Below are 26,566 nucleotides of genomic sequence, written 5' to 3' on the forward strand. Positions count from 1 at the left end.
GACAATGTCAGATCATTTCAAATATCTCGTAGAGTACAAAACACCACTTGTTCCCTCAAATAACTGCCCACATTCCCTGAAAAGGGGGGTCCTGTGTGCTCAATTATGTTCAGCCAAGTGGGAACCATTTTCCTGGGATCAATTATCAGCCAATTGTCAGCCCATTGGTTACAATCTGGGCTCCAGAACTCGTTGGTGTGGGATGTGAGATACATGTGGGTCTGGGCTGGGTAAAATGGCAGTTTTCACGGGCTGGGAATTTTTCTGGACTAACTCAGTGTATGTTGACTGGAAGTCAGTAGAAATTGGACTTACACACAGACTCCCACTGCCCAGCATGGCATTGAGGCAACTCCAGATAAATGATTGGCCAATGCTGGTAGTTTCTGATGTTGCAATCCCATGAATGAGTAAATTAGTTGCATTCAACAATTTCCCGTAACAAGATCTGCACAAGGGGCCTCTTTGTTTCCATATTTTTTTAAGTCAATCATTCTTGGGAGGTAGTGTTCCCCGGGAATGGCAGGGTCATTTATCATTCCCCCTGCCACCCCAATCCCCCCAGCTGCCCCCCGAGAAGGCAGTGGTGAACTGCTGTCCTTTGTTTCATGCTACTGATTGGTTTACAAGGCTGTATGGAGACTGGAGTCACGTCCAGAGCCAGGGATTAAGAATAGCAGGTTTCCTTTCCTGAAGGGATCTTAATAATCCAATTAAGATTTTAATGACAATCTGACATGGGCACTTTAACTGATATTTTAATTTTACTTTTATATCTGAATTATATTATACTTTTATATTTAAGATTGGTGGCATAATGGACAGTGAAGAAAGTTATCTCCAATTGCAACGGGATCTTGATCAATTGGGCCAGTGGGCTGACGAATGGCAGATGGAGTTTAATTTAGACAAATGCGAGGTGATGCATTTTGGTAAATTGAACCAGGGCAGGACTTACTCAGTTAATGGTAGGGTGTTGGGGTGAGTTACAGAACAAAGAGATCTCGGGGTACATGTTCATAGCTCCTTGAAAGTGGAGTCACAGGTGGACAGAGTGGTGAAGAAGGCATTCAGCATGCTTGGTTTCATCGGTCAGAACATTGAATACAGGAGTTGGGACGTCTTGTTGAAGTTGTACAAGACATTGGTAAGGCCACACTTGGAATACTGTGTGCAATTCTGGTCACCCTATTATAGAAAGGATATTATTAAACTAGAAAGAGTGCAGAAAAGATTTACTAGGATGCTGCCGGGACTTGATGGATTGAGTTATAAGGAGAGGCTGGATAGACTGGGACTTTTTTCTCTGGAGGGTAGGAAGCTGAAGGGTGATCTTATAGAGGTCTATAAAATAATGAGGGGCATAGATCAGCTAGATAGTCAAGATTTTTTCCCAAAGGTAGGGGAGTCTAAAACGAGAGGGCATAGGTTTAAGGTGAGAGGGGAGAGATAGAAAAGTGTCCAGAGGGGCAATTTTTTCACACAGAGGGTGGTGAGTGTCTGGAACAAGCTGCCAGAGGTAGTAGTAGAGGCGGGTACAATTTTCTCTTTTTAAAAAGCATTTAGATAGTTACATGGGTAAGATGGGTATAGAGGGATATGGGCCAAATGCGGGCAATTGGGATTGACTTAGGGGTTTTAAAAAAAAGGGCAGCATGGACAAGTTGGGCCGAAGGGCCTGTTTCCATGCTGTAAACCTCTATGACTCTATGACTCTATCTGTTTTTCTCCAGGTGAATTTGCTTGTGTTTAGTACGGCAGCTTTTATTACTTCACCCCTAAAACCCTTCTTTAAAAAATGTGAAACGTACTATCAACTTTCATCACTGCCGTCGATTGTCCACCGGTCGTCTTCACTGAGTAGGTTCCGGAATCAGCCTTGGATGCTTCCGGAATGATCAGCCAATGTTTCTTCCCTTCAGTCCTGAAGCGGTGCTTGGGTGAAGCACCAAGTTCAATCCCATTTTTGTACCTGAGGGTGGAACGGACATCTCTGATTGGAATGGCAAACCAGAAATTGAGTTTTATTTTAAGACAACTAACGCGCCACAAATGATCAAATGATGCAGCACGGTGACACAGTGGTTAGCACTGCTGCCTCACAGCGCCAGGGACCCGGGGCAGCACGGTGACACAGTGGTTAGCACTGCTGCCTCACAGCACCAGGGACCCGGGGCAGCACGGTGGCACAGTGGTTAGCACTGCTGCCTCACAGCGCCAGGGACCCGGGGCAGCACGGTGGCACAGTGGTTAGCACTGCTGCCTCACAGCGCCAGGGACCCGGGGCAGCACGGTGGCACAGTGGTTAGCACTGCTGCCTCACAGCGCCAGGGACCCGGGGCAGCACGGTGACACAGTGGTTAGCACTGCTGCCTCACAGCGCCAGGGACCCGGGGCAGCACGGTGGCACAGTGGTTAGCACTGCTGCCTCACAGCACCAGGGACCCGGGGCAGCACGGTGGCACAGTGGTTAGCACTGCTGCCTCACAGCGCCAGGGACCCGGGGCAGCACGGTGGCACAGTGGTTAGCACTGCTGCCTCACAGCGCCAGGGACCCGGGGCAGCACGGTGGCACAGTGGTTGGCACTGCTGCCTCACAGCGCCAGGGACCTGGGGCAGCACGGTGGCACAGTGGTTAGCACTGCTGCCTCACAGCGCCAGGGACCCGGGGCAGCACGGTGGCACAGTGGTTAGCACTGCTGCCTCACAGCGCCAGGGACGCAGGTTCAGTTCCTGACTTGTGGAGTTTGCACGTTCCCCCCGTGTCTGCGTGGGTTTCCTCCGGGTGCTCTGGTTTCCTCCCACACTCCAAAGATGTGTGGGTTAGGTGGATTGACCATGCCAAATTGTCCCACGAGGTGCAGATTAGGTGGATTAGCCATGGTAAACGCTCAGGGTCCCGGCGATAGGGAAGGGGGGGTTCTGCGTTAAATGCTCTTTCAGAGAGTTGGTGCAGACTCGATGGGCCAAATGGCTTCCTTCCGCACTGTAGGGATTCTATAGTTCTATGATTGTTAGCACCATTCTCTCCAGGGTGCCTGTGTGCGTTCCACTGTTTTGTGTTTGATTATGTGAGTCTGTTTACTATTGATGCTTACTGTGCTTGATTAGTTAAGCCTCGGATTCAAGGAAAAGTAAACAAACTGGAAAAAAACTGGAAGCCTGAGGTGAAACATGGAGCAGACATTTTAAAACACTATGAATAAAACCCTGTTCCACACATATGGGTCATTTCTCTGGTCCTGCCGGTCACGGGAATCATCGCAGGCGGGACGGAAAATTTGACGGACCACTTAAAAGTCCATTGATTTCGGGCAGGAATTTCTGGTCTTGGGTGGGTGTGTCCGGAAAATCCCGCCAATAGAAACTAGTGTCATCTCTGCGTGGCTCCGAGATATAGAATGTGTAACAGTGCCTTTGATGCTGTCTTTGGTCAAACTATCCAATTATAGAATCACTGAGTGGCTTCTACACAGAAGGAAGTCATTTTGTCCATTTGTGTCCTTGTCAGTTCTCTGTGGTGGGCTGTAGAATGAATGGATTAGGCTAGCATTTTTCCTAACTTCCTAAAAAAAACAGACACCATGAATGTTTGTAAATGAATGAAGGAGGTTCTTTCTTATTGAAGTAAATTTGCATAACTTATGAAAAATATGTGTTAAAAGGAGTCCCACTACATTAAACAGCATAAACCTTTTGTGACGAGGGTGATTCGTTCAATCATAATCCTAGCACCTGGTATTATTATAGCACAGTTCCTCAGAGTAGTGTCCTCAGTCCAACGATCCTCAGCTGCTTCATCAATGACCTCCCTTCCATTATAAGGTCAGAAGTGGGGATGTTCGCTGGTGACTGCACAAAGTTCAGTATCATTCGCGACTCCTCAGGTACTGAAGCAGTCCATGTCCAAATGCAGCAAGACCTGGACAATATCCAGGCTTGGACTGACAAGTGACAAGTAACATTCACCTCACACAAGTGCCAGGCAATGACCATCTCCAACAGGAGAGAATCTAACCATCGTCCCTTGACATTCAATGGCATTACCATCACTGAATCCCCCACTGTCAACATCCCGGGAGTTACCATTGTCCAGAAACTGAACTGGACTGGCCATATAAATACTGTGGCTACCAGTGCTGGTCAGAGACTAGGAATCCTGCAGCGAGTAACTCACCCCCAGACTCCCCAAAGCCTGTCCACCATCTGCAAGGCACAAGTCAGGAGTGGGATGGAATACTCCCCACTTGCCTGGATGAGTGCAGCTCCAACAACACTCAAGAATCTCAACACCACCCAGGACAAAGCAGTCTGCAGGGATCGACCCCTTCCACGAACATTCACTCCTTCCACCACCGAGGTACAGTGGCAACAGTGTGTCCCATCTACAAGATGCACTGCAGGAACTCACCAAGGCTCCTTAGGCAGCACCTTCCAAACCCATGACTGCTATCATCTAGGAGGGCGGTAGACACATGGGAACACCACCACCTGCAAGTTCCCCTCTGAGTCACTCATCATCCTGACTTGGAAATATATCGCCGTTCCTTCACTGTCGCTGGATCAAAAACCTAGAACTCCCTCCATAACAGCACTGTGGGTGTATCTACACCACATGGACTGCTGCAGTTCAAAAAGGCAGCTCACCATCACCTCAAGGGCAATTAGAGATGGGAAACAATTGCTGGCTTAGTCAGCAACGCCCACATCCCATGAATGAATTAATAATAGAATAATCGAAGTATAGAATATTACAAGTATAGAAGAAGACCATTTGGCCCATTGTGTCTTTGGTCACTCTTTGGCAGAGCTATCCAATTAGTACCACTTCCTTACTCTCTGCCCAAACTCTTGCAAGTCTTTTCCCTTCAAGTATGCATCCAACGTGACTATGTATTTGCATGATTCATACAATGTAACTCACCAGTTCCGCCTCTCCTTACATTATAATTAATAAATGTTCAGTTTAACTTTTCCATACTCTCTGTATTCAGGTCAATCGTATTCCTTCAGTCCAGATGGCCCTTTAAAGGGTTACCTGGACTCGAAACATCAGCTCTTTCCTCTCCTTACAGATGCTGCCAGACCTGCTGAGATTTTCCAGCGCTTTCTCTTTTGGTTCCCTTTTTTAACTAACAGGGTCCCGGCAGTGCCGGTCCCATACCATTTCACTTGTGCATCATCTTCTGACACTTCGCATTCCAATTCCACCCTCTCACCGACCAGCTCATTCCGATCCTCCAGCTGACGAGTGATTAAAATGGGAGGCTCTGCAAGAAAACAGCACAAGGTAGGAGAGTCAGAAAGTCATTGAATAGCCAGCAGGGCTATCCCTGCTCATCCCAGAGACACCTCTTTCACATTTTACTTTCATCCCGAAATCCTCCACAGAGAAAGGACTGCAGACAAATAACAGTTAGAAAACACATTTTGCATTTTGTCCACTTGAGGCTACCATATGCACATGTACCAGCAGAGGGAGTCTGCTAGAAGGAGATTAGAAAGGATTATGTTTAACAGCTCATGCAGTTCTAACACTAAGGGCCCGATTTTACCATCACGTTGCACCCATTTTTGGGCACGAAAACTTGGTAAAGTTAGGCGTGAGGTGAGTAACGCAATCCGCGCTCACCTCTGCGCCAGTTCCCCTTTTACCAAGGCCCGGAAATGGCCACGATCAGGACCACACCCAAAACAGGCGTATGGCCATTTGCATGCATTTAAATTGACTTAATGGACTGCACACCAACCTTCCCGGCACTTCCCCCTTTACCACCACATTCACCCATCCAGAATCAGCGCAAAACAGACATGCTCCACAAAAGTCTGATTTGGGCGCTCCAGTTAGTGAGGAGGTAAGTGCTGAGTGTCCAACGGTTCTCTGCTTGAGATCGGTTGGGGGGCGGGGGGGGGGAGGGGGGGGCAGAGTGGGGGCGGAGGGGGGTCCACTGCTGTTCTGCATGAGATTGGTGAGGGGGAAGTGGGGTCCACTGCTATTCTGTCTGAGATCAGTAAGGGGGCAGGGGGGGTCTGCTGCCACTCTGCCTGAGATCAGTAGGGGGGAAGGGGGGCCCGCGATCAGTCTGGATGGTGGGGGGTGGGGGAATAAGGGGGTCAGTAATGTTGTGGGGGTGGAGCAATATCTGTGGGGGCCAGGGGGAGGCATTATCCAGCCCAGGAGCGATGTGGCAGGGGAGCAGCATTCTATCATTTTTTTTGTCTGCGCATGCGCAGTTGGAGGCGCCGATCGGAGCTGCAGGATTTTGGGTGCGTTAAGCCCCGCCCACAGGCTTCTGCAGCGTGAGTCGGAATCGCTGATACTTTTTCAGGCAGGGTGTGTATGGAGGCGCCTGAGAAACAGGTCGAAAAGTCGGATCTGAAACACTCCCAGATTCAAGTCCGCCCAGCACTTCATAGAAATCATAGAAACCCTACAGTGCAGAAGGAGGCCATTCGGCCCATCGAGTCTGCACCGACCACAATCCCACCCAGGCCCTGCCCCCACATATTTACCCGCTAATCCCTCCAACCTACGCATCTCAGGACTCTAAGGGGCAATTTTTAACCTGGCCAATCAACCTAACCCGCACATCTTTGGACTGTGGGAGGAAACCGGAGCACCCGGAGGAAACCCCACGCAGACACGAGGAGAATGTGCAAACTCCACACAGACTTAGAATCACTTAGAATCAAAATGGTAAAATAGGGCCTTAAATGTCTCCGGCTGAACAGATAATAATTTCTGTCCCAGGAATTTCTAAACCTGGTTCCTAGTTTTCATCTTCCAGCTAATGATATACGCTTATCGAAAAAAAAGATTCACGTAATCATAATTCATGGCATCGCCATAGACGGTCATTTAAATAAAATAAACTGTGAAATAATAAAAGTTGATAATTGCACAATTAGGAACATTTCTATATACACATATCTATAATATGTTGCAAAATTCAGGTCCCCCTAATTTACAGAATAGAAATGAAAGGTGCTGAGCACTAGCGCGCAGGAAACAATACTTTTCACTGTATGTTAATACATGTGACAATAATAAATCAAATCAAATCAAAATATGTTATCGGGGAATTGAATTCTCAAACATTTATGCACTATTTAATACAGGGTTTAATGAAGTATGGGATTGGGTTGTCCTGCCCATTCGTCCTGTACCTTATCTACAGAATGGTGCATTTTCTTGTTAATTTCATCACACATTTAATTTTGTGTGTCTGCGACAAGAGCCGTGAAAACCAGAAGTGGGATTCTGGATTACAGAGTGTGGGGAGTTAAAGGGAGCCTTTGGTGGAAGCAGATACTGAATATCTGTAAGGCAGAGGCAGATATATTCTTGATTGGCAAGGGGGTGGGGGGGGTGAAAGGTTGTCAGGGGGATGGCAGGAAGGTGGAGTTAAAGATGTAATCAGATCAGCCACAATCTTATTGAATGGCAGAAGCAGGCTGAGGGGTTGTGCAGCCGATTCTTGCTCCTAATTCCTATGTTCATAATGCAAAAAGGACTGACAAGAATTGAGAAGTTTCACCATCAGGAAACAGATAACAGATTGGGACTTTTCTCTGGGGAACAGAAGGCTGAGGAGGGACCTGATCAAGATCATAAATGTTAAAAAAGAATTTGACTGGTCAGACAAATGGGAGATGTTTTCGGTTGTGAGGGTGACCAGAACGATGGGGCCGTAAAAATAAGATAATCGCTAATAAATCCATCAGGGAAACGTCTTTGCTGGGAATGCAGAACCTATTACCACCGGGGATGGTTGAGAGGAATAGCATCAATACATTTAAGACAAATTCGAGAAATGGGTGCCTTGGAGCGGCACGGTAGCACAGTGGTTAGCACTACTGCCTCACAGCGCCAGAGACCCGGGTTCGATTCCTGGCTTGGGCCACTGTCTGTGTGGAGTTTGCACGTTCTCCCCGTGTCTGCGTGGGTTCCTCCGGGTGCTCCAGTTTCCTCCCACAGTCCAAAGATGTGTGGGTTAGGTGGATTGGCCATGCCAAATTGCCCCTCAGTTTTGGGAGGAACAGCTAGGGTAAATGCATGGGGTTATGGAAATAGGGCGAGGTAGGATTGTGTGGTCGATGCAGACCTGATGGGCCAAATGGCCTCCTTCTGCAGTGTAGGGATTCTATGATTCTATGAAATGCCTGAAGGAAAAGGAATGGGACGATATGTTGATGGTGTGGGATGAAGAAGGATTTGAGGAGGTTCGAGTGGAGCATCAACATCGACCAGACAGAGCGAATGGCCTGTCTCCATGCTGCACCATTCGAAAACCCGGGCAAGCAGTAAAAACAACCGACAGAGAACATAGAGGGATGTGTGATTTATTTACCTTTAACAAACAATTCTGTCGTACACTTCTCATCCCCAGCCTTCACTTGGTAAGCTGCATCATCTGCCATTGTGCAGTTTTTGATTGTCAACATTCGCAACGTCCCCTTGTGTTCAAAAATATATCTGTCAAAAATGCGAAAGGAAACCTTCAGTGAGTGTGAACTCAACAGTTCAATTTGTTGTCAGTTCATTTGGAACACTGACTTTTCAATTTCATCCCACTCCGGAGTTTCCCACTCTTGTTGAAGTCAAAAATGCACAACCTTGTTTAATCCTCAAACCCAGTCTCCTATCCATCAGAACACCCCTCCACAACTCAGCAACATCATCCACCTCCCAGTGTTCCTCTTCCACCATCATTCCTGAAATCATCATCCCATTCACACCTTGGTCACTTTTCCTTGAAATTATTCTTGGATTGTGGGGAGAACTGGCAATGCCACAATGCCAGTGCCCGAGTGAAGGCAGCAATGGGCCTTCCTGCAGTCGATGGTTGATAGACCAGCTGCAGTCCGTGTGAGGATGGTGTCCGGTAGGGCATTCCATTGTATTGGTCCAGTGATTATGAAGAGCTGTATTACCTGCCCAGTTGGACCTGTTGGACTTTAACCTGGTGTTGTTCAAACTCTTACTGTGTTTACCCCAGTCCAACGCCGGCATCTCCACATCATTACCTGCCCAGGCCAGGTGTAAATGGGAATCAGGAGGTGATGATGTTCCCATCAGTTGCGACTGTTCATGGTTAAGGTTGGAAGGAAGGGAGATGTGTGGGAATAAACTTCCAGGTGCAATTCAACACATCCCTTAGCAGCATTCCAACATCTGCCTTACATAAACTGCAACTCAGCCAAAAGCTACGTCACTTGCATCTTATCCCGTAGTACTGAGGAGGTGCTGCTTTCCCAGCGGTGCAGTCTTTCCAGTAAGACTCCAAACTGAGACTCCCTGCCTGCCATGTGGCTGCTTCCTAAAATATCCCATTTCATGATTTCAAAGAACACCATCGGAGTTCTCTCCGGTGTTCTGGCCAATAACAAGCCTTCAACAAATTTCATTATAAGCACATTGGTTGAACCTTCCGGCTGTTCATTCCGGCAGGATCTCCCGGTCTCACCGATGGCGCATCCTGCTGCGGGTTTCCCAGTGGCGAGGGGTACACTCAATGGGGAGCCCCGTTGACAAAAAAGTGGCAGCAGAAACATAGGGCTGGTTGCATGGATAATCCCACACATTATCTGGTCATTAGCTCATTGCTTTCTAGTGGGAGCTTGCTATGTACAAATTGGTTGCTGCATTTCCTACAAGTGGCTACATTTAATTAAATACTTAAGTAGCTGCAAAAGCAATTTGGGACATCTTAACTTTGTGAAAGTCCCGACACAAACATAAGTCTTTCTTTATATTGTGACTGAAAGTGAGATGGGCGGAACGTTAGCCCAGGAAATAGAAACGTTAAGACAAAATACTTACTTAGGGCTTGGTCGGATTTCTTGACCGTTGCGATACCATTTTAGCTCAACAGTTGGATCTGCCAAATCCACAACAAACTTTATCTTTTCACCTTTCTCCACTTGGTATCCAGGCTCCAGAATCTTCGCAAAAGCTTTGTGCATAATTGAAAGGAAATCAGATAAAAACATGTGTAAAGCAAAGAGGGGATTTAAATTGCCGCCTAGATTTTATTCATAAGAGGATGTAATGGAATTAAATTTGATGTGACCCAGTAGATCAAGCCATAAAAAAACTGGAGTGGTTCTGGGCACCACATTGTAGGAAAGATGTGAAGGCATCAGAAAGAATATTGAAAAGGTTCACAAATTTTGCATTCACTTTTATACTTTTTATTGCTGTTGTTTAGGTTGGCTCTTCGACTGCCTGCAAGACCCCACAGATTAACATCACAAAGGGCTGGGTTTCAGGGTTGTGGAATTTATGGGGAGAGATTGGAGAGGTTGAGATTGTTTCTCTTGGCTACATGAAGGTTAGGAGAAGATTTGATCGAGGTGTTCAAAATCATGAGGGGTCTGGACAGTATATGTAGGGAGAAACTGTTCCCATTGGTGAATGGATTGAAAACCAGAGGACACAGATTTAAGGTAATTGGCAAAAGAAGCAAAGGGGACACAAGGAAGAACTTTTTCATGCAGTGAGTGATTAGGGTCTGGAATGCACTGCCTGTCAGTGTGGTGGAAGCAGGTTCAATCAAGGCATTCAAGAGGGCATTATTATCTGAAGATGAAGAATGTGCAGGGCTCCATGGAGAGCCAATGCAGACAGGACAGGCAGAATGGCCTTCTTCTGGGCTGTGACCATTCTGTGATTTGGGGTTTTATAAATAGAGGAATAGAGTACTAGAGTGAGAGACTTTAGGCCATGGTTGGAGTACTGGGTATGATTTTGGGTTGTTTTTATAGGAAGAATACTTTTTATTTGCTTCAAGGATGTAACGAGTCGAGTTGATGAGGGATGTGGTTAATTTTACTTTCAGAAGGCTTTGACAAAGTCTCATATAAGAGTGTAAAATTAAAGCGCTTGGGATTGGGGGACGTGTATAGAGAGGGATAGAAAACTGGTGGCAGACAGGAAAGAGTTGGAATAAACAGGTCTTATTCCGAATGGCAGGTAGTGACTGGTGGGGTACCGCGGGGATCAGCACTGGGACCCCAGATATTCATCATGTATATTAATGACTTAGATGAGGGAACAAAATGTATTATCTCTAAATTTGCAGATGACACAAAGCTAGGTGGGAGGGTGAGCTGTGAGGAAGATGCAGAGATGCTTAAATGTGATTTGGACAAGTTGTGTTGGGCACATGCATGGCAGATGCAGTATAATGTGGGTAATGTGAGTTTATCCACTTTGGGAGCAAAAACAGGAAGACAGATTGAGTTGAGGCCAGAACATTGAATGTTTTCAAGAAGTAGTTAGATATAGCTCTTGAGGTGAAGGATATCAAAGGATATGGGAAGAAGGTGAGATCAGACTATTTAGGTGGATGATCAGCCATGATCATAATGAATGGTGGAGCAGGCTCGAAGGGCTGAATGGCCTCCTCCTGCTCCTATTTTCTATGTGTCTATGTTAATTTCTGTTTTTTAAGTGGGCTGCTAATCTACCAGCAGGCCCTCACAGGTTTACACTGGCTTCTTTGAGGGTAAGTAACCTACTCACTTTAAACTGTCCACCTGCCAGGTTTCCATCGGGCAGGTAGAGTTAAAATCAATCCTGATCGTCCCAATTAATACCAGTTAATAAATTCAGTCCCCTGCTATACGTTACTCTCTGCAAAACTACCAAAGAACAAAGTTACAATGTAAGACAGTTCATAACACAATGTTGTAGGCAGGATGTGATTATTCTTGCTGAGGGCGTGAAAGAGAATTTCCAAGGATGAAGGACTTTAGTTACGTGGGGAGGCTGGAGAACCTGGGAGTGGTCGCACTACAGCAAAGGCAGCGAGGGAAGGATTGGACAGAGATTTGAAAGCTATGAGGTGTTATGATAGAGTAAATCAGGAGAAAGTGTTTCAATTGGCACTTGGGTGAAGACATGGATTTAAAACAATGAACAAAAAAACCCGAGGAGGAGATGAGGAGAATTTTTATTTTTATGCAGTGAGCTTCTGCGCTGCCTGAAAGGGCAGAGGAATGGAATTCAATAGTAACTTCCAAAAGGGAATTGGAAAGAGAGAAAAACTGTAGGGTTTTAGGGAAACAGCAGGGTTTGGGGGGCGGTGGGGGTGGGTGGGGTGGGAATCCCTACATGCGGAAGGAGGCCATTCGGCCCATCGAGTCTGCACCATCCATAATCCCACCCAGGTCCTATCCCCGTAACCGCACATATTTACCCTGCTGATCCCCCTGGCACTAGGGTCAATTTATCATAGCCAGTCAACCCAACCCGCACATTCTTGGACTGTGGGAGGAAACCAGAGCACCTGGACAAAACCCACGCAGACACGGGTAGAAGGTTCAAACTCCATACAAACAGTGACACGAGGCCGGAATTGAACTCGGGTCCCGGGCGCTGTGAGGCAGCAGTGCTAACTAAATTGGATAGCTCTTTCGAAGAGAGCATGATGGGCTGAATGGCCTCCTTCAGTGCTGTATTGTTCTGTGATTTATTCATTGCGGCAATGGAAAAATGAAGTAGAGATCCTGTAACCTGACCGCGAGAGATACTTGCCGGCACTTTTTTTCTCTTCCCGCTTTATCCTCTTCAAGCGTTTCAGTAAACCCCGGAGGTCAGTGATTCCATATTCAAAAGCTATTTTCTCGTACTCATTTGGCTGAGCATTTTTCAGCAACTCCCAAACGTCAATTTCAGGTTCCGTGCTTTCTTCCTTCATCGCCCTGACAATAAAAATATCGTTCAAACACGACTTTCAATTCCTGGGTTCCGAACCCTCCATGGTCTCGCTCCCTCTGTTTCTCTGTAACCTCCTCCAGCCATCAGATCTCTGCACCCCTCCAATCCCAGTGCCTTGGGAATCTCTGATTATCATTGCCTGACCAGTGACGGCTGCACCTTAAGGTGCCTGAGCCCAAGGCTCTGGCATTCCCTCCTTAAACCTCTCCCCCCTCTCTGGTCCTATAACGTGCTGTTTAAGATCTACCTTACTGACCACCCACCAATATTATTGTCTCTCCATGTGGCTCTGTGTAAAATATGTTTGAGGACACTCTTGTCAATAGCTGTGGGATGTTTTGGCGTTTTCTAAAAATTCTGGTGCATGGATCTCTGAAAGATCACCACCGAGTTTGAAGGGCTGAATGGACTATTCCATATTCTCATTGGTTATGTAGTACTCTGAAAAAGCCCCAAGCTGTGAAAGATGCTATATAAAAACATTTGTTCCAGATTCAGTTGGGTGCTAAGATGTATTTATAGGACAATTCATTACAAGACAAATTCTGTTTGTCCTTATAAAAGCCCTTGGTTAGGCTTCAGTTAGAATACTGTGTTCACTTTGGTAATATTGAGGTTTTGGAAAGGGTGCAGTGGAAGGCCACCAGATTAGTGCCCAGGTTGAAGCAGTTTGGTTATCTCGATAGTTTCAGTGAGCTGGGATCTTACACTTTAGACAAGTGTTGATATTTGCCATTCTTCCCTCTCTCTCAAATTAACAGGATGAGTTAAACAAGGCTGGGTGACCAGGTCGCTCCTGCTTTGTGTCATTGGTGCCATGTTAATGCTGATGGAGGGAGTTGGTTTAGCTCGTTTGGCTGGGCAGCTGGTTCATGATGCAGAGCAACGCCGGGTACTGGCTGAGGTCATTCATGAAGGCTCCGCCTTCTCAACCTTGTCCCTTGCCGGGGGTGTGGTGACCCTCCGATTAAATCATCACCAGCTTCTGGGACTGTGATGCCTGTACCAATGCTGATGGAATATGATGTGTGTTAAAACTGATCTTTAACCTCACTAAATGGTCGAGAGATGCATTAACAAAGCTTTGTCTTAAAGGTTGATTTCAAGCAGCTTAATTTAATGATGGGTCCACTGCCTGACTTTGGACAATCTGCTTCTTCTCTCTTTTTCATTTCTCTGAAGGCAAGTTCCTCCCAAGTCTCCGGGTGAGCTTGCAACATGGTAGCAATTAGATTTTAGCTACGACAAGGGTGTTTCTCAGCAGCTGTCCATGATGGGGCCAGCCTATAGCCACCCCTTGACATGCAAGGTCTCAGGACTTGGACCCTGCTCCAGACAGTCCCAAAATTCCACCTTGGAATTCTGGGTTTACATCCAGCAGTTCACTCATGTCCAGTTGGTGTGGATGCCCCCTCCACCCTTCAATGTGTGTGTCACGGGAGCCTATGCAACTCTCACTAAATTCCCGATCAGTTGTTTTGGTTTCTTATGTCCATGGAAGGATTGTTAATACCGAGATTGTGAGACAGATTCCTCCCACTACTCCACACTGTTGTCCAAGCGAAGAGTGTGACCGTACAACAATAATGATAATGCCACCCTACCAGGCTGTTAAACACTCGCACAAATCCTTCCAATGCTTCACACCATTCTTCAAGTTTCAAATAAAAAATTCCAAAAAAAATGAGGGTTACCAAAATAGTACCTGTAGTTTACTGACACTGAGATATCTTACCGGCGTTTTAGCAATCCGCTGAAATCGAGTTCTCCTGCATCATCTTGTCCTTCACCCCCACTTTTAACAGAGAAAGGAAAAAGATTGAGGTTTTTTAGTATCAGGTCAAAGAGAAATCACAATACGAATAAATAAAGGGTTCATTGATCTCCACAAGCTCCGTCACATCTCGGTTGCTACACCGTTTGAGTGCCAAAGAGAGAAGTAAATGAGAAGATTTCTAAAATTAGCGACTCCTTTAAGCTCACACGATGCAAAGAATCAGAAAATAAAAACAGCACGTGGCTGGTGAATAATTCAAACTTAAATCAAATTCCAAATTAGACGAGTTGCAATGCACAGCTTCCAAATCCAGCGAAGTCCAAAGGTGGTCTTCAACTCTTGGAATCCAGTCGTTTTCAATAAATAACTTTCCAAAACATAAATGAAAGTATTTGTAAGCACCTGAATTCCAGGTGTTGTGCCTGTTCAGATTTGGAGAATTAACTTGGCATGCACATTTGTACAAAAATGGAACATCATCATCATCCTACACCATCCTGTGGCTCATGAACTTTCATTTGATATTTGGGGACTCTGGTTTAAGATGTTTTGAGGAGCTATTTGTTTCTAGTGATGTGACGGGCCCATCCATTTCAATTGTGGCTATCAATGATCCAGGGATTGAGAAGGAGCCTGGTGATTACTCAGGCCAAGCTTTGAGCCCATGAGCCAGTTGGGTGGATTATTTATGATGTCCATGTGCAGATCACCCACAGAAATTCATGACATTCTCACTGACGATCATGAATGATCTTTGATCGACTCAAAGACGCAACACCCTCGATCAAGAAATACCTTCGAGCAATCAAGAACAACATTCAGCAAACTGGCCACAGCATCACACTGTGTCCATGTGTTAATTGGTAATAGTATGATAAGAGGTCATCAGAGTGATGTGACATTAATTGGATAGATTTGTGCAATATTTACCCAACATTTATCATAAACTCTGGTGTATAAGTTACATCTGTTTGTTTTTTAGGATTTCCACATAGCAGGAGAAAGTGATAAACAAGATTGGGACAGGTACTTAGAATCCAGACTTTATGATAATTAAATGTTGAAGAATTAGTAAGATTAGTGAACCAACCCACTTGCTAACCAATAAAGATTTACAATCAGAAACCTGTTTGGAACAACACTGCTTGAAGTCTAATTCATCGATGCACAGGCTTGGAGCACATGGGTTGAACATTGCATTCAATAACCAAGGACTGGTTAGCGACAAGGCAGGAGAACCTTGTCGTTTCAAGATTGAAGAGTTGAGATGATTTGCCTTCCGCAGCATCTGGCAATTCCAGGTTAATCTCCGCACGGTGCGGCTAAGAATTCATTCGGGTACACACTGGGTAGGAACATCAATTTAAACATACAGTCCCTTTAACCACCAATCCAGGGAAAGGCAAGACACAAGATGCTGGTGGAATTGTTAAATAAACTGAAGATTACACATAAAGTATATGTAGGTCTCTCTCATGCGATCCAGGTAAAGATAAGAAGGATAAGGAGTTTATCTCCTTCTCCAAGGGTACCGTAACGTAGAATGATGAAGGACCTCCTTACCTTACTGGTGCAGCCCTATGATTGAAAGAAGACAAAATAATAAACATCTTAGAGATGAACTTGCAGGTTCTGTAGGTCATCAAAGAAATAAAGTTATTCGAGGCCAGTACATGCCATCGGGCACCCAGGCCAGCACTGTTAAACAAGAACAGCCAATCAAAGCCCACCCACCCACCAGCCAAAAACCAGACCATTATTGTGTGTAACATCAGATGAACTAAACATTTCAAAGGTTGTAAGAGAGGATATATCAAAGCGTTTGACATCTTTGGAAGGTGGTAGTTGCCACGCACGCATGAAATATATCCCAGGTTGCTAAAAGAAGCAAGAGAGGAAATTGTGGAGCTTCTGACCATTTTTCAGTCCTCCCTGATGACAGCAGTGCTGCCAGAGGGTTGGGTACAATGCCAACATTGTACCATAGCTTAAAAAGGAAGGAAAGGTGTCATTATAACCAGTTATTTTAACTTGTATTTTTTGAGGAGGTGACAAGTGGGGTTGGGTGGCACGATGGCACAGTGGTTAGTACTGCTGCCTCACAATGCCAGGGACCCGGGTTCAATTCCCTGCTTGGGTCACTGTCTGTGTGGAGTTTGCACGTGCTCCCCGTGTCTGCGTGGGTTTCCCCCAGGTGCTCTGGTTTCCTCCCACAGTCCGAAAGACATCATGCTGGTTAGGTGCATTGACCCGAGCAGGAGCTGGAGTGTGGTGACTAGGGGAATTTCACAGTAACTTCATTGCAGTGTTAATGTAAGCCTTACTTGAGACTAATAAATAAACTTTTAACTTTTGATGTGAAGGAAGTGTCAACATGGATTTTAGCAAGACCTTTGACAGTCTCACATGGCTGGCTGATCAGAAAAGTAAAACCCTTTGGCATCCGAGGGAGAGTGCTTCAATGTTTACTTGAAGAGCCTTGTTGTCAGGACTCCAGTCCTGGTGCAGGAAGGTGGGATCAGGCTGGATAACCCTTCTTTTACAAACTGGGGCACGGTGGGCTGAATGGCCTCTTTCTAGGATACATTTCCTGTGATCTCTATTCCACAAGAACCAAAATCCACCCAACAACCAATGAAAATCTCTCCAGGTCTCGCTGTAGATGGTTGCTCATCTTGTTCTCGCCCCTGTCAGTCGCTGCCCTGGACACACGGTTGCCTTTCACTGCTTTAGTGCAAGCGATGGACACTTTCTCATTGATGGGATTCTTCATTTAACTTTCACACGGTTCCTCATGAATCCTCCTGCACATTTGGCTCAGATTCACACGAAGAATGTTTGGCAATTTGTTTTCTACCCTAGATCAACATATCATTCCCTTTCCAACTTAGTTGCCAGTGGACCAGTGAGATATTTGGGAACTGAAGGGGGGACAATCATGTACCTTCTAATTCAAATCATATTGTGATATTATTTGAATATCACAATAGTGTCTGGACCAACCCCTCCCTTTTGGATATTTGGAACATCTCAGGATTAAGGTTTTTCAGAATTATTTCCAATCCCGTTTTATTGAATTTTGACCTCAAGAAATCCTATGATCCTCCAACATCACATGATAAGATTGAAGTTGTACTTGGGAACTGATTTATTTTTCCAATGTGGCGGTGTTTGCTTCAGACATCTCTTCAGATCCCGAGTCTACATCCTCGTGCCTTTCTCCTTCACCATATAGTATATCCCAGAATGCCACCCTTCCAAGGAGGCAGCAATTTGTGCGATAGCTGGGAGTCTTCACTTCCAGATTAAGTGCACCCACATCTTGTAGCAACTATCTTGACACCTCTGAGTAAAAGCATAAGTTTCAGGCTTTTTGTGTGTTGCGGCCATCACTGCTCTTGTAGATGGATTTGATCCAACAACCTTGGGGTCCACCTCTTCTTCTGTCATCTTTATGGTTACTCATCACTTCCGGTCACCATGATACCTTTGCTGTTTACTCCACCCTCTCTGACGGTTCCCAGGCTGAGCGTGAGCGACTAGTTCTCCAGAGCTGGAATGAATGTGGACTGAAATCAGGAACCAGAGGATAGTGGAAATCGGGCACTCAGTTGAAATTTTCAAGACTGTGGTGGATAGAATATTGGATATAAAGGCATAAGAACATAAGAAGTAGGAGTAGACCAGATGGCCTGTCGAGCCTGCTCTGCCATTCAATACGATCATGGCTGATCTTCTGCCTCAACTTCACTTTTCTGCACACTCCCTTGATTCTCTGAGAGAATAAAACTCTATTTCAACCTTGAATATACTGAACAATGAAGCAGCTACATCCCTTTGAGAATTCCAAAGATTCACAACCCTCTGAAAGAAGACATTTCTCCTCGGCTAAATGACTCTTAACCTGAGACTAGTTGTCCTATGTCCTAGATTTCCCAACCAGGGAAAACAACCCCTCAATTGCTACCCTGCCAACCCCCAGGGAACCATCTGAAAGGAAGATGACTGAGTCAAGTTGAGGTACAAAATCAGCCATGATCTAATAGAATGGCACAGGCCTGAGGGGCTGAATGGCCTCCTTCTGTTCCTACGTATTTGTAAAAAAAACCTTGTAAATAGCAATTGTTGGCTTTAATTCCCCTGTTATTCAAAAGAAATAAACTTAAACCCCAAGACCTCCTTTCCTTCACAAGTGCTTGACAATCTCAGCACTAACCACAGTGATATTCACGTGGCTCTCAAAACACCAAAGAAAATTTACCAAACTCAAAAACTTCACAACGAAGTTGCCTTTATTGTCTGCAAGCATTGAATCTCTTAAAGGAAACATCCCCTCACATCTGATACCCCCAAAAGCACAACATGCAATTTTGCTTCAAACTTGCGGAGGTTTCTGCTGGAGCCGTGACTATTTCACCAGATAGACCCGGATGATATGCAGCTTGCAAACAATTATCCACAAGAGTTTTGATAGAGTAAGAGAAGGAGAAGCTGTTTCCGCTGGTGGGTAGACCAGTCACCCGAGGACACAGATTTTAGGTGGTGAATGAACCAGAGGGGCTATGAGGACAATTTCTTTTTACACAGTGAGGTGTTATGATCTGGAATACACTGTCTGAAAGGACGGTGGAAGCAGATTCAATAGGAACTTTCAAAAGGGAATTAGATACATACTTAAAAAAGACATAGAACACAAGGCTTGCTGGCACATGGTGTGGTTGAGATGAATAGTATATAGATGTGCTTAAGGCGGAGATAAATAAATATATGAGGGAGAAAGGAACATAAGGCTATACTGATGGGAGTAAGGTGGGAGGAGGCTGGTGTGGAACATAAATACTGTCACAGACCTGTTGAACTTATTGACCTGTCTTTGCATTCAGAATTCCATACAATACAATGTAGGAAAGGAAAAAGTTGCAAGGTTATGGGGAAATAACCAGGGAAGGTTAAAGTGCTGGGACCAGTGACCTTCTGTAAGATTCGAGGATTTACAAAGTGGTCTGAATATTGTATTAATGAACAAGGATCGGGGCACAGGGAAGGAAGGCGTGGGTGTAACAGAGGTTTTATTGTATTTACCTGCGTTTAAAGGCAGCACGGATATCAATCTGCTGAACCTCCGGGGCCTCTGCAAAAGGAATTCCAATGAGATTGTCATAAACACTTGAATCACAGAAACTGGCTCATCTTCAAAGACTATGAACATTCCAGAAGAATTTGTGTTTTTTTAAATCACTATGCCTTAAAGGGTTAATGCACGGACTCTGGTTACACGGATTAGGTTCTGGGTACAGTCGCTATCTTTGGAGAAGGCAGCGCTTCACAAGGTACAGTAACGCGGTGTATCGCTGTGATGCCCCCTTTGTAGTTGTGAATTGGGCACTGAGTTATCACATGTTCCTGTGGTCTGTTCTGGGTGGCCACAGTCGCACACTGGCGAGCCTTTCACTTCCCCAGGTTTGTGCAGATAGAGGTTGATAGACTTCTGGGTTCTAAGGGAATTAAAGGTTTTGGGGATAGTTGGGGCTGATGGAATTGTGATGGAAGATCAGCCATGATCTTGTCCAATGGCAGAGCACAAGCTTGCGAGACCGAATGGCTGCTATTTCTGGTGAGGCCACACCCAGAATATTGTGTGCAGTTTTGGTCTCCTTTTCTGAGGAAGGATGTTCTTGCTCTCGAGGGAGTGCAGCGAAGGTTTACCAGGCTGATTCTGGGGATGGCGGGACTGATGTATGAGGAGAGATTGACAAGGTTAGGATTGTTTTCGCTGGAGTTCAGACGAATGAGGGGGATCTCATAGAGAATTATAAAATTCTAACAGGACTAGACAGGGTAGATGCAGGAAGGATGCTCCCGATGGTGGGGGGTGTCCAGAACCAGGGCTCACAGTCTGGGATTCAGGGTAGACCATTTAGGACGGAGGTGAGGAGACATTTCTTCACCCAAAGTGTGGTGAGCCTGTGGAATTCATTACCACAGGAAGTAGTTGATGCCAAAACATTGAATGTATTCAATGTTTTGGCGGCTGGACATAGCACTGGGGAGTGAATGGGATCAAAGGTTATGGGGAGAAAGCAGGATTAGGCTATTGAGTTGGACGATCAGCCATGATCGCGATGAAAGGCGGAACAGGCTCGAAGGGCTGAATGGCCTCCTCCTGCTCCTATCTTCTATGTTTCTATGGATATAGTTTAGGATTGCCCATGAGCTACACAGGAGAGTTAAAAAACTTAGAGTTAAAAAAAAAACTCACCTATGACTTCCAGGTCGAAAATACAACTGTCGAATTTGTCCTTCCATGTTACTTCACAGCGATAGTTTCCGGCATAATTCTCCTTGGCTTTGATAATTTGCATTTCAAAGGTGTGAATCTGCGAATAAGAAGTAATTTTGCCGTAACGAGTAACCTGTGAGAAAGGTGGATCTTACGGAGCCAGTTCATTACATGGGGGTGGGGGGGGGGGGGGGGGGGAGATGGGGGTGGGTGGGGGGGGGGGAGGGGGGGGGGGGAGGGGCTGGGAGGGGGGGGGAGGCTGGGAGGGAATCAGGATCGCAGGTTTTACGGTTATCAATTCTTCAGCATTGCTCAGGACTGTCCAGATGTTAAGAAGTAATATTAATATCAGGAGGACGTCGAAATAATTCAAACAAAAAATTTTGAACACATTTGTTTTTAATGATAAAACTTCCCTTCCTTATAAGACTTATAAAATTCTAACAGGACCAGACAGGGTAGATGCAGGGAGGATGTTCCCGATGGTGGGGGGAGTCCAGAACCAGGGGTCACAGTCTGAGGATTCAGGTTGGACCATTTAGGACGGAGGTGAGGAGACATTTCTTCACCCAGAGAGTGGTGAGCCTGTGGAATTCATTACCACAGGAAGAAGTTGATGCCAAAACATTGAATGTATTCAAGAGGCGGCTGGATATAGCACTTGGGGTGAATGGGATCAAAGGTTATGGGGGGAAAGCAGGATTAGGCTATTGAGTTGGATGATCACTCATGACTGTAATGAATGGCGGAGCAGGCTCGAAGGGCCGAATGGCCTCCTTCTGCTCCTATCTTCTACGTTTCTATGTTTACCCAGAGGGCAGTGGAGGACGTTGAATATATTCAAGGTTGAGTTAGACAGATTTTTGTTAGACAAGAGGGTCAAAGGGTTTGGGAGGCAGACAGAAAAGTGGAGATGAAACCACAATCAGATCAGCCATGATCTTTTCCAATGGCAGGATGGGCTCAAAGGGCCAAATGGCCTCCTCCTGCTCCCAACCCCTGTGTTCTATGTAATATTGAAGATATTTGGAGGGGGTAGGGTGGAAAAGTATTTTGACTGAGTAGGAAGTTGAAGGTTAGAGTTAGGGTTAGAATGAATTATAAAATCATACAATGGTTACAGCACACAAGGAGGCCATCAGGCCTGTCATGTCTGTGCTGGTTGTCTTCAAGAGCAACTCATCTAGTTTTACGGTGTCTTTTTGGTGTAGCCCTAAAAAACCTTTACCCTTCAGATAATTATCGAATTCCCTTTTGAAAGGCAAAACTAAATCTGCCTCCACCACACTCACAGGCAATTAATTCTTTCTCTACACCCTAACAATGACTGTAACACTACATTCTGCACTCTCTCCTCTCCTTCTCTATGAACGGTATGCTTTGTCTGTGTAGCGCGCAAGAAACAATACTTTTCACTGTGTCCCCAATACATGTGACAATAATAAATCAAATCAAAAAAGATCCTAACCACATGCTCTGTAAAAGTCTTTCTTCATCCCAGTTCAGAGAAAGTTTACAAAGCTAATACCTGGAATGGGAGGAGTATCTGATGGGGATAGTTACAGGATGAAAACTGGAAAACGTGCTCCACAACGCGTACCAAAGAGAATTGGCATACAGTCGATGACATCAGGGTCACAGCTAATTTAAAAATAGCCCAGTATGTCTGAAATTCATCCCTTGGTCAAATAATTCCAAAGGTCCTTTTATGGTGTCTCACATCAACAGCTGAGATTAATACACAACAGCATGAACTTGGCAAAGATTATTCAGAGAATAGCAAAGTGCCACAAATAGCTAAAGGTACAACCTCCTAAAATACTGTGCTCTACAGATATGAAACACAATTAGAATCCACGGAATCCCCACAGGATCAGGGCATCTGCATGGAATGGGCTGGCAGATAACATGCACTTTCACTTTGGCAGTCATTGAGGTGAGGGAACATCGGTGGTTTTCTGGAACCCACTGGGTTACAACGGGCACTGAGGGGGCTGGGCTTGGTGGGGGGGTAAGAGGCTGGTTGGGGTGGAAAGAGGAGTCCGATTGCTTTTTGGGGATCTGGAAATGGGGGAAGAATCTGACCCCAGCCAGTTTAAGTTCCGGCCCAATTTCCCTTGCAGGGAACAAGTTGTCCATCCACACGCGTTTTGCATCTCGGAGGAATTCCCGACATGTCCTGGAAATTCTGGCACTGGTGGTCTCTTCAGGCCGGTGTGCCAGCAGGGATGAGCCTCCCTGAAGGGTCAACAATGACAGAGACAAAAGCCATCAATTCCACAAGGGGATGGATTCTCCCAGTGGACAGTGTGATGGGTTGGGGCAGGGGTATAGGGTTCTCTCAAACACCCCCTGTCATGGTAACCTTTTTCCACTGATATAGATTGTAAATAACTGAGGCCCAAGCACTGATACTCGTGATACCTCATGATAAATGAGGAGGCGATGGCCTTGTGGTATTATCTCTAGATTATTAATCCAGAAACTCAGATAATAAAGGGGCGGCCCGGTGGCACAGTGGTTAGCACTGCTGCCTCACAGCGCCAGGGAATCGGGTTCGATTCTCGGCTTGGGCCACTGTCTGTGCGGAGTCTGCATGTTCTCCCCATGTCTGCATGGGTTTCCTCCGGGTGCTCCGGTTTTCTCCCACAGTCTGAAAGACGTGCTGGTTAGGTGCAATGACCCGAACAGGCGCTGGAGTGTGGCGACTAGGGGAATTTCACAGTAACTTCATTGCAGTGTTAATATAAGCCTTACTTGTGACTAATAAATGAATAAACTTTAATGTTCTGGGGACCTGTGTTCGAATCCCACGATGGCAGAGGGTGGAATTTGAATTTAATTAAAAAATCTGAAATTAAAAATCTACTGATGATCCATTGTCGATTGTTCGAAAAACCCATCTGGTTCACTCATGTCCTTTAGGGAAGGAAATCTGCCGTTCCTACCTGGTCTGGTCTACATGTGACTCCAGAGCCACAGCAATGTGGTTAACTCTTAACTGCCCTCTGAAATGGCCTAGTTTGGGACTACTAGGGATGGGCAATAAATACCATCCTTGTCAGGGACATACCAGTCCCGAGAATGGACAATAAGAGAGACCTATAGGTCTTGACTCCCCGAGTTACCAATACTGCACCCAATGGCACAAGCTTCTCAATGAGAGACTGGCTTCATAAAATCAGTCTTGATTGAGTGCTGGATCTCCCTCTGGGTGAAAGCAGAGCACTGTTTCCTCCAGGCTCAGACCTTCACTCTAGGCTGGACGTGAAATGTTAACTTCCACGCCACAGTTTGGAGTTAAAATGGAGTCCATAAAACAATTGATGCCATCGACCTTTCCACTGAGAAGGACTTGCTTTATAAAGCACCTTATAATCCATCCCAAAAGGCTTTTCTTTCCTTTATTCTTTCATAAGGTGTGGGCAACAATAACAAGGCCAGCATTTATTGCCCATCCCTAATTGTCCTTGGTTTCCCAGACTACTTAAGAATCAACCACAGTGTTATAGGTCTGGGCTCACATGCAGGCCATACCAGGCAAGGATGGCAGATTTCTTTCCTTAAAGGACACTTGCGAACCAGATGGGTTTTCCTGAGACTAGCTTTCAATTCCAGATTTTATTAACTGAATTTAAATTCCACCAACTGCCGTGGTGAGATTTGATCCCACGTCCCCAGAACAATAGCCTGAGCCCCTGGGTAAATGGTCCGATAGCATTATCACTGCCCCACCATCTACCCCACCATCCACCCCAGCCAATGAAGTATTTTTGAAGTGTAGCGACTCTGGCAAATTGGGAAAAATGGCAGCCAATTAGCACAGAGCAAGCTCCCACAAACTGCAAAGTGATGTTGAGCGGATAAACTGTTGGTGATGTTGGTTGAATAAATATTGATGTGGAGATGCCGGCGTTGGACTGGGGTAAACACAGTAAGGCGTCTAACAACACCAGGCTAAAGTCCAACAGGTTTATTTGGTAGCAAACGCCACTAGCTTTCGGAGCGCTGCTCCTTCGTCAGGTGAGTGGGAGATCTGCTCATAAACAGCAACCAGGGCATATAAAGACACAAACTCAATCTACAGAATAATGAATAATGATTGGAATGCGAGTCTTTACAGCTAATCAACTCTTAAAGGTACAGACAATGTGAGTGGAGAGAGCATTAGCACAGGTTAAAGAGATGTGTATTGTCTCCAGACAGGACAGCCAGTGAGACTTTGCAAATCCAGGCAAGTTGTGAGGGTTACAGATAGTGTGACATGAACCCAAGATCCCAGTTGAGGCCGTCCTCATGTGTGCGGAACCCGCTATCAGTCTCTGCTCAGCGACTGCACTGTCGTGTGTCGTGAAGGCCACCTTGGAGAATGCTTACCCGAATATCAGAGGCCAAATGATATTCGGGTAAGTGTTCTCCAGGGCAGCCTTCACGACACACGACAGCGCAGAGTCGCTGAGCAGAGACTGATAGCAGGTTCCGCACACATGAGGACGGCCTCAACCGGGATCTTGGGTTCATGTCACACTATCTGTAACCCTCACAACTTGCCTGGACTTGCAAAGTCTCACTGGCTGTCCTGTCTGGAGACAATACACATCTCTTTAATCTGTGCTAATGCTCTCTCCACTCACATTGTCTGTACCTTTAAGACTTGATTATCTGTAAAGACTCGCATTCCAATCATTATTCATTATTCTGTAAATTGAGTTTGTGTCTTTATATGCCCTGTTTGCTGTTTATGAGCAGATTTCCCACTCACCTGACGAAGGAGCAGCGCTCCGAAACCTAATGGCGTTTGCTACCAAATAAACCTGTTGGACTTTAACCTGGTGTTGTTAGACTCCTTACTGTGAATAAGTATTGGCCAGGACCCCAGGGGAAATTGTCCTGTTAAACAATGCCATTGGATCTCTTAAGCCCACCTGGGAGTGCAGACAGAGCCTTGGTTTAACATCTAATGTCTGAGCCCCCCTGCACTCACTCCCCTGTTGTGCATCAAATGTAAGTCTAGATTTTGTATTCCAGTTGTGGAGTGGGTCTTGAACCCTCATAACACCTGACGCAGGGGCGAGACAGATTCCCACTGAGCCACGACTGACACTGAGGCTGCAAGGTCACCTCTGGAATCTTGCTGAAATCACGAAGCAAGTGTTTGATGAGAAGACATAAAACAAAAAGCAGGAACCATTTCAAAAAAATGTGTGTTCCTTACCCTGGTAATTCTGTCGAAGGATTCCTTCAGCTGCAGATGTTTTCCTGCCTTGCTTGCAAGGTCCAGCCATTTCCCCTTGAACCATTTGGCATTTGGCTTCCGCAGAAGGTCCTTGGCTTCAATCTTTGCCACAAAGGTAATGTCCTCACCTTTAAAGAAGGCATTAGCAACCTGATGTTAAGAAGGGTAAGTTTGGAGCAGATGCTTTCTACATAGCCAAGTTCCGCACGCACGAGGGCCGTCTCAACCGGGATCTTGGGTTCATGTCACACTATGTGTAACCCCCACCATTTGGCCTGGGCTTGCAAAATCCTACTAACTGTCCTGGCTTGAAACAATTCACACCTCTTTAACCCGTGATTAACCCTCTCTCCACTCGCACTGTCTGTACCTGTAAAGACTTGATTACCTGAAAAGACTCGCATTCCCACCATTATCTTGCAATTTTGGCTTGGCCTATATACGCCGTGTTTGTGAACCCAACTCTCCACTCACCTGATGAAGGAGCAGCGCTCCGAAAGCTTGTAATTCTAAATAAACCTATTGGACTTTAACCTGGTGTTGTGAAAC

At 45.7% G+C, this 26,566-nt stretch overlaps 1 protein-coding gene across 7 annotated transcripts in view; it reads right to left on the reverse strand.

The window, feature by feature from the left end:
* Window positions 1-26,566, reverse strand: part of mybpc1 (myosin binding protein C1) — a 134,430-nt gene that overhangs the window by 71,260 nt on the left and 36,604 nt on the right. For all 7 annotated transcript variants that reach the window (XM_078219537.1, XM_078219536.1, XM_078219533.1 and 4 more), the window contains 9 exons: window positions 25,997-26,145; window positions 20,761-20,878; window positions 19,584-19,632; window positions 14,460-14,519; window positions 12,542-12,708; window positions 9,824-9,956; window positions 8,352-8,476; window positions 5,165-5,270; window positions 1,812-1,972 (listed from right to left, as the gene is read on the reverse strand). In XM_078219537.1, coding sequence (XP_078075663.1) covers window positions 1,812-1,972; window positions 5,165-5,270; window positions 8,352-8,476; window positions 9,824-9,956; window positions 12,542-12,708; window positions 14,460-14,519; window positions 19,584-19,632; window positions 20,761-20,878; window positions 25,997-26,145 — 1,068 coding nt within the window. The remainder of the gene's footprint in view (window positions 1-1,811; window positions 1,973-5,164; window positions 5,271-8,351; window positions 8,477-9,823; window positions 9,957-12,541; window positions 12,709-14,459; window positions 14,520-19,583; window positions 19,633-20,760; window positions 20,879-25,996; window positions 26,146-26,566) is intronic.

Source organism: Mustelus asterias, chromosome 9 (assembly GCF_964213995.1).
Source record: "Mustelus asterias chromosome 9, sMusAst1.hap1.1, whole genome shotgun sequence".
Lineage (NCBI taxonomy): Eukaryota > Metazoa > Chordata > Chondrichthyes > Carcharhiniformes > Triakidae > Mustelus > Mustelus asterias.